Raw genomic sequence first — 8,429 nt, forward strand, 5'->3', positions numbered from 1 at the left:
TAATTGATAATATCATTGTTTATTTTTAAGTCTTTTGGTTTTAAATGTTCAAACCTTTACAGTCGCAAGAAATTATGGGAGATCAGGCAATGGGAGGTCAGACATAATTTTTTTAATGACAGCCAACACTGAGATTCAAAAAGTTAAAGCTTTATAACTGTTAAAACACAAATTGTCAACATCACATGTCAAAATAAATATCCTTAAATCAAACTCTAGTACATTCTCAAGCTGCAATTTTTCTTACTCTTGCCTAGCTGTACATTTCAATTATTGAAGGCAATATTTTTTTCATTGGTTTGTGTGCTTGTGGTGAAATCAACATTTACCAACATTTTTTTTGAGAAAAGTCTATTCCTTCCAAGCCTAAGTATATATGATAGCACTGTAGAGAATAGATGTATATAGGACTGGTCTGAGTATACATGTGATCAATATAAAGACAAGTGCAAAGTACTTCACTCTGGAAGGAAAAATCAAATGCAGAAATACAATGTGGGGAATAACCGGCTAGGGAGAAGTGCAGCTGAGATGGATCTGAGAGTTCAAGTGGATCACAAGTTGAGTATCAGCCAACAATGAGATGCAGTTGTGAAAAAGGCTATCTGGGGTGTATTACCACGAGTGTTGTATGTAAGACCAGGGCAGTAACTGTTTGGCTGTACTTGGCACTGGTGAGGCTGCAGTTGAAGTTCTGTGTCTAGGTTTGGGAGTCACACTTTAGAAAAGATGTGGGCAAATAGGAGAGAGTCCAGAGGGGAAAAACAAAAATGACAAAAGGGGTTTGCAAAATCTGATTTATTAGGAAAGGTTTAAAAAAAATTGGGTATGTCTTGTTTTGAGACAAGACGACTGAGAAGGGACCTAATAACAGTCTTCAGCTACGTTGAGGGCTGTTATAAAGGGGATAGAGATTAATTGTGTCAGGCTCACAAAGCCCTTTTGAGGCCCAGACACTAAAGAGAGCAAAAGTATTGAATTCTGATAGTGCAAGCTACATACTCAGTATTAATTAGAGCAACACATTAAGAAATTAAAGTTAGAAACAAGTTTTATTTTATTTTAAATCTCAGATAACCTTTCAGGGCAGCATTTCAAATAGATTAATGGTCAAGAAACAAGGAAGGGTGTCTGTTGGAACAACCACATAATGACAGGACATTAGGTAACATTGTTCCTCTGAAGCAATCGTAAAACGTAATTTCCACATGCTACATCAGTTCTTTGAGGTTCATTTAATTCCTGTACAACATTTGAGATACACAAATGAAGGCAGTGACACATAGACAATACTCCTCTCCTTCTTCCAATTGTTGTTCTCAATTGACTGGAATTGTCATGGTGAACAAATTAGGTGAGAATGTTTTTCCAGTCTACCACCCTCTTAAGAGCATCCTTAATCTCCTTGTTCCTCAGGCTGTAAATAAGGGGGTTCAGCATGGGGACCACCAGGGTATAAAACACAGCAGAGATTTTCTCCTGTTCCAGCGAGTAGGTGGAACTGGGTTGTATGTGGCTTAAGCTCACAGGTCCATAGAGCATGGTGACAGCTGTCAGATGAGAGGCACAGGTGGAGAAGGCTTTCCGCCTGCCCGCAGAGAAGCGGATCCTCAGGATAGAGAAGAAGATGTACAGATAAGAGATGATGATAATCAGGAGGGTGGACGTGGCAAGAACCACATAGAACATTATGAGCAAAATCTCATTGATGCGGTTATCAGAGCAGGCGAGCTTCAGCAATGGGTTAGTGTCACAAAAGTAATGATTGATGACGTTGGGCCCGCAGAATGACAACCTCAGCAAGCCACATGTGTGGGTCAGTGAGTTCACGAGCCCCCCTACATATGAGCCGGCCACTAGACGAAAACAGACTCTCTTAGACATAACAGCAGTGTACAGCAGAGGGTTACAGATGGCTACATAGCGGTCGCATGCCATCACGGCCAGCAGAAACCCTTCTGTGGTCACAAACACAATGAAGGAGAAGTGTTGGGCAATGCAGGCAGAGTAAGAAATGCTTTTACTCCCCACTAAGAAATTCACCAGCATCCTCGGAGCGAAGACTGTGGAGTAGCAGAGGTCAATGACAGACAGGTTACTGAGGAAGAAGTACATGGGGGTATGGAGTCGGGGATCAACCCTGATCAACATGATCATCCCGAGATTCCCCACCAGCGTAAGAATATAGATCACCAGAAACGCCGCAAAGAGGGGTATTTGCAGCTCCTCATTATCCGTCAACCCCAGGAGGATGAACTGGGTCACCATGCTGTGATTGCCCTCAGCCATGTATACAGGGCTACATGAAACCATACCTGCCAGGATAACAAGAGTGAGCAGCATGGAAGAAGGAAATTTCATGGCATGAATTAAATCTGAATGACACCACTGGGCTTGAGAGTGGGTAGTGAATATCTTCTTGGAAACCAGCCACCGTGATGTCTGGGAAAAGTTGAGATGGACTTTTTGATTTACACTCCCTTTTCATGAGGACTGGGATTTTCAAAGCTGTCTAGGAGATTTTGACATCCCAGTCTCCATAAAATTGATTGGAATTAGGCATCCAGTTCCCCTTGGGGAATTTCCAAATTCAAGCACATTCTTACAAATTTTCCCCAATGATATATACCTGCATGAGTTATGAGTTTACTTTATATTGTCTGCTCACTAAGGGTAAGTTAGAAAGCTCTCGTACTTGGGATCCTATTCTCTGGGTTCAGACTCCTCCCAGATAACCCTTTTAGATGACTACAGCATCTCAGTTGTGTCCCAGTCACTTGGTTACTGCTGCTTCATAACATATCCCCTGTTGCTAATCCCAAGCGTTTGAAAACCAGGAACCAGGCTTCCAAAAATCATGCGATTGGCTTAAAATCTTGAGATCTTTTTAAAATAATACAGAAAGGGTTTAGAAAGGGTAGATCCATCTTTAGGAGATATGGGTTCCTAAGAAGTATTTTTAAACCCTGTGCCCAATGGCAGCCTGAGGGGGATGACGGCGATTTGTTTAGAGTTGTGATTTTATAATCTTCAGCAACATACTGATGAAATACTTTTAAAGCAGATTTTAAACATAGCTCCAGTAGACTAACATGTTCTGAGTAAATATCACAGTGATGCACAACTGTTTTTGTCAGTAAATTCAGAAACTGACAGTATATACCCAGGAGCTGGCAAATGCCCATTAAATGGTTCCATTACCACTTTAATGGCTCTTTAAGAATTTCAATGTTGTGCTAATAGGTCTGGCAGGCTGGAGGCTTTTTCACTTTTAAGTTAACTCGATCCCTTCCAGAGGAAGACTCACCAGGCTGCAGCAGCCACCAGCAACAGGGATAGGAAGAGGCGGGTAGGTGGATATTAAGACTCAGGGGTGGCCCAAATTTTCAGGTGCCCTACACAGCTGTGTTTGCTGCCCATGCCTAAGGGTGGTCCAGAGAGAGGGGCAGGGAAAGGTTTTGTTTGTGCAAGATTTTGTTATTTCAGAATTTATTAGGTTAGGACCAAACCCCCAGTATTTGAAAAAGTAAGTCTCTGAAAAAGGGAATGGATCCCTGGAGCCATGAACCCTGGAAATTTTGGGTGTACCCAGCCCACAGGGCAATGGCATGTGTAGCAGCTCCAAGGCCGTGGACTCTGGTTGCTAGCAGGCCACATGGCAAGTTGCCAAGGAGCTGGGCAGGTGAACTAGCAGAAACCAGGCAGGATTCTCAGGCAGGCAGAGTTTCCCCAATTCCGTGGTGCTGCAGTGAAATTGGCCCGTCTTCGAGAAATGTTTCAATTTCATTCAGTCAGCAAATTGCAATGGAACAATGTTTCTGGGCCCTGAAGGGGGTCACGTTTCCAAGCTTTTCTTAGCAACTCTGAGGGCTAGAAACATACTTAAAAAAATCTGAGATTCTTAAGTGATCACATGGCTGAAGGAGCTGGGGCTTTAAGAGAAGCACCAAATATCATGAGAATTGGCAACTGTGCCTTCGGTCTATGCTTTCCTTGCTCTAGGAGCTTTCTGGCCACTTGTCTCCAGTCCCAACTGCTTACACCTACTAGTGGTACACACTGCCAGGTCCTTCATCTCTCTGGGCCATTCGCCATGACACAGGAGTATGAGGTAGGCAGGAAACGGTGAAGGAATAATGTTGGCACAGAAGCGACAATGGGAAGCTGTGTGCAAGGCAAGGCTCTGAAGGAGGTAGGGAGGATGCTTGGAAAAGGTAGCATACAGGGAATGCCGGAAGCCACAGGTGAGAGAATAAGATAAACAGAGAAGTTGCTGTGTAGACAAGGAGTGTGAGAAGAATGGGGAGGAAGAGAGAAAGAAGGAAGAAAGAAGGCTGAAGAGACATGAAGCCAAAACTATGTAACACCTCAAAAGTGAGGCTTTCTCCATTTGCTTCCTTCTTCTGGCTCCCCCTTCCCCATTTCATCACACGCAAACAGCTTGTTTTCAATCCAAGGCCCTTCGCAGGCTCTCAACACCTTGAGGATCCTCTGCTATTGCAATGTCATCTACCGGCTTTCCAATGCTACCCACTGGTCACATTTTTCAAACAAACACAAAGATGTCTGGAGCTGCCGCAGTGCAAATAATTATTGTTATTTCCTCCTTATGGTTAGAGATCGGCCACACCACAACCCATTGGATCCAAGTGTCTGTCCTCCCCCTCCCCCACCCCCACTCACATCCATACACAACACTGGATAATGGTCAGACAGGCGCTAGGGGCATTAGACTGAGATCGGCCTTTAAGTCCTGGCTCTGCTACAGAATACCTGTGTGATTTCGGACAAAGATTTCCTCTTTGCCTCAATTCCCTCTTTATTAAATTTGGATAATAAACCTTCCTTTCACCCACTCTCTTCTGTCTTGTTTGTTAGCCTATAAGCTCTTGAGGGCAGGAACTGTCTCTTACTATGTGTTTTCAGTGAACCCAGTGCAGTGGGGGCACTGATCTCTAACTGATAACACAACGACAATAAATACAAGTTTTACAACCCTGACTTATCTCTATAATTGGCTGTAACCAAAGCCCAGAATCTGAAAATCATCAAAGGTTACAGAAGTTGGATCTGAATCTGATTCCAGATCTCTGAAGTGTGTAACTCAGATGCATCTCTATGTACAATACTGGATTCTTACCTAGTATCCATCTGGAACTTTCAGGCTCTTTTTCACGAACCATGTCCGTTTTCACTGTTATTTATCCTGAGACAGAAAAAATGAACAAACAAACAATGTCTGTCTCAAGTTGCCAAAATGTTGACTACACTAACATCACACGTCTAAGTAAATGGAGAAAATGAAAAATTATGTCCAGGAATCAGAAGGGAAGAAAAATAGTTAACCCACCTTCACTGAAGGAAAGAGGTATTGAACCATAGCTGCTGGTGGATGAAAGTGTTCACTCACTCTTCATCCCTAAGGAACATGTTAAGGCACCACAAACCTTATATATTCATTTCTGTGGCATTTAGGGATCAAGTCTCTGAAGTAAGTTACACCTTCAATTATAGTCTCAAGCCAGGCATAGAGGGGCTCATTACAATGCCCTCCGCGGTGGCCTATCTTACCTCCAAACGATGCACGTGCTAAGTAGATTTCTTTATTAGTCTTTGCTTAGTTTTACGGAAAGCTCTCGCTGTTTTGCTAAGCCACAAAAGAGGTCTCAGGGGCAGTGTAACTGAAAATGAATGGCTAAGTCTGTCTTTCCGTATGGAGGAGTCAGTGAATTCAGTGTCAAAGTTACGCTTAAAAGAAATCCAAACATGTTAAACTATGTTAAACTATGGAAAGAGCACAGTTACAGCAATCAAACAACTTTAACTTTGTAAAGCACTAATTGTAAGGCTTGGCATCTACACAGAGCAGAGTTTACCACTCCTCTTTGGGTAAAACTGATTTTTCATACATTTTAAGGCCAGAAGAGGACAATATGATCATCTAATCTGACCTCCCGCGTAACAAAACCTTGTCCGATAATTTCTGTATCAAGCTCAAATTTGCAGTATTATTATTATTATTATTATTATTTTAGCTCTAACACATCATTTAGCTAGGTATCCAGTTGGGAAGACTTCAAGTGACAGACAATCCACCATTAGCAGGAGTGTTGTAAGCAAGCCACAAGAAGTAATGCTTCCACTCTACAAAGCTCTGATAAGACCTCAAGTGGAGTATCATGTCCAGTTCTGGGCACCACATTTCAGGAAACATGGGGACAAATTGGAAAGAGTCCAGAGAAGAGCAACAAAAATGATTAAAGGTCAAGAAAACATGACCTATGAGGGAAGATTGAAAGAATTAGGATTGTTTAGTCTGGAAAAGAGAAGACTGAGAGGGGACATGTTAACAGTTTTCAAATACTTAAAAAGGTTGTTACAAGGAGGAAGGAGAAAAATTATTCTCCTTAACCTCTAATGATAGGACAAGAAACAATGGGCTTAAATTTCAGCAAGGGAGGTTTAGGTTGGATGTTAGAAAAAATTTCCTAATTGTCAGGGTGGTTAGGCACTGGAATAAATTGCCTAAGGGGAATCTCCATCACTGGAGATTTTTCAGAGCAGGTTAGACAAACACCTGTCAGGGATGTTCTTGGTGGTGCTTGCTCCTGCTATGAGCTCAGGGAGCTGGACTTGATGACATCTCAAGGTCCCTTCCAATTCTGTGATTCTAACATGGGCTGGGTGATGCTTTTTTCTTAAGATGGCTGGTGCTGGTAGCTGGGGGTGGCTCTATTTTTTGCCCTCTTCCTCTGCCTGCACATTTCTCAGCTCTAGGATACCGCTGCTTCTGTAGGCCACACAGCTGGCTCCCCTGCCCTGGGTCTGAGCTATATTACGGGCAAGGGAGCAAGATAAAATCTCCACTGTGTTTAGGTAAGGGCAGAAAGGGGGTGGGAGCAGCTTGAGGGAGAAGGGAGCAAATTGCATGAAAAAGAGGGGAAATGTTTGAGTTAACCGATCATAGATTTAGGAAAACCTAATTTAGGCTCCTCCCTGTGAAAGGGAAAGGAAAAGTGAAGTGCTTCAGGAAGATCAACCTTATCAGAATGAAATGGTTCATTTTTTTTTTCAAAAGGACATTTGGCTTCAGAATTTTATTTCATGTTTTACAGGACTCTGTCTTTTATGTTATGTGGCACACAAGCAGAGAAGTTAGAGAAAACATAAAATACTCTTGCTGGAAGTTCACAATGTCTTGCTAATTTGTTTCTTAGGAGCCAGAACAATAACATGTAAGAACCCAAAAATCAGAGAGAGAGAATGTAGGCTACTGACTATAACAGAGATGCACAGTTCACTGGGTACCTGCTGACTGACTGCTGCTACGCCCTGATTGTGTGCTGCCCTACTGAGCTCCCTAGCATGCAAGCAGGTACAGGAACCATGCCCAAAATTTAAACTCACAATTTCAACACAATACACCAGAGCATTAATATTTTCTGTTTTACAAGGTCTCTCCTTGTTTTGGAACACTGGTTTCGAAACATGCCACGGGGAATTTGAATCAAATTGCAGCTACTAATTATCATGTGTGTGGAATCACCATTAATGTGTATTCTGTGTTGTTGGTTCCTTTAGGAAATAGGCGAAACCAGGAGCACTGGGAAAGCCTGTTTCCCCGCCCCTCCCCCCATGCACATTTGCTGCCCACTGGTGCTGCCTGAGCAGTAGCATTGTGACATCAGAGATAATCCACCACTCAGCGCTCCCTGCCTCCAGCTCCTTGTCACACCTGGGGAGAGTGACTAGCCCCCTGGCTGCCATGGCAACAGCTACCTTTGACAACTGATTGCCCCCTTCTTTCCAGAACATCATCACAGAAAGGAAGTTTGTAATGAAACAGGACCAGATTTGGATAAGCAGGACAGCCTCCTGCTGTGCTCATTTGGGTTTGTACTGTGGTACGGTACAGTGTTTCTTCTCAAAGGACAATTGTTTGCTACTTTCCTTAGTAAGAGCTCGGTGAAAATAAGATGCAAAATTCCAGCTCTTTTTCTTGGATATTGACAGGTTTCAGAGGAACAGCCGTGTTAGTCTGTATTCGCAAAAAGAAAAGGAGTACTTGTGGCACCTTAGAGACTAACCAATTGATTTGAGCATGAGCTTTCGTGAGCCACAGCTCACTTCATCAGATGTGTACCGTGGAAACATCTGATGAAGTGAGCTGTGGCTCACGAAAGCTCATGCTCAAATAAATTGGTTAGTCTCTAAGGTGCCACAAGTACTCCTTTTCTTCTTGAATATTGTTTATCTGCTTCTTACAAATTGAGGATTATAGCTTAGAATTTTCACTGAAACTGAAGTTGCATAAAATGAGGGTTTTTTAATACAGTTTAATTTACTTACATTCTATACTGTGATCAACACAACATTGAGTGGTGAAACAGGGATTTTCACAAAGATAAGAATGGCAATAAAATATATAC

At 42.5% G+C, this 8,429-nt stretch overlaps 1 protein-coding gene across 1 annotated transcript; it reads right to left on the minus strand.

The window, feature by feature from the left end:
* Nucleotides 1-1,350: 1,350 nt before the first annotated feature.
* Nucleotides 1,351-2,289, minus strand: LOC142072302 (olfactory receptor 5J3-like). Its single transcript, XM_075128994.1, has one exon. It carries the CDS (start codon nt 2,287-2,289, stop codon nt 1,351-1,353), a length of 939 nt encoding a protein of 312 aa, XP_074985095.1.
* Between the last annotated feature and the right edge of the window lie 6,140 nt (nt 2,290-8,429).

Source organism: Caretta caretta, chromosome 6, assembly GCF_965140235.1.
Source record: "Caretta caretta isolate rCarCar2 chromosome 6, rCarCar1.hap1, whole genome shotgun sequence".
Taxonomy (NCBI): Eukaryota; Metazoa; Chordata; order Testudines; family Cheloniidae; genus Caretta; species Caretta caretta.

Coding starts and splice junctions, on each gene's coding strand:
- LOC142072302 (XM_075128994.1), bottom strand. CDS start 2,289: ATGGCTGAGGGCAATCACAGCATGGTGACCCAGTTCATCCTCCTGGGG.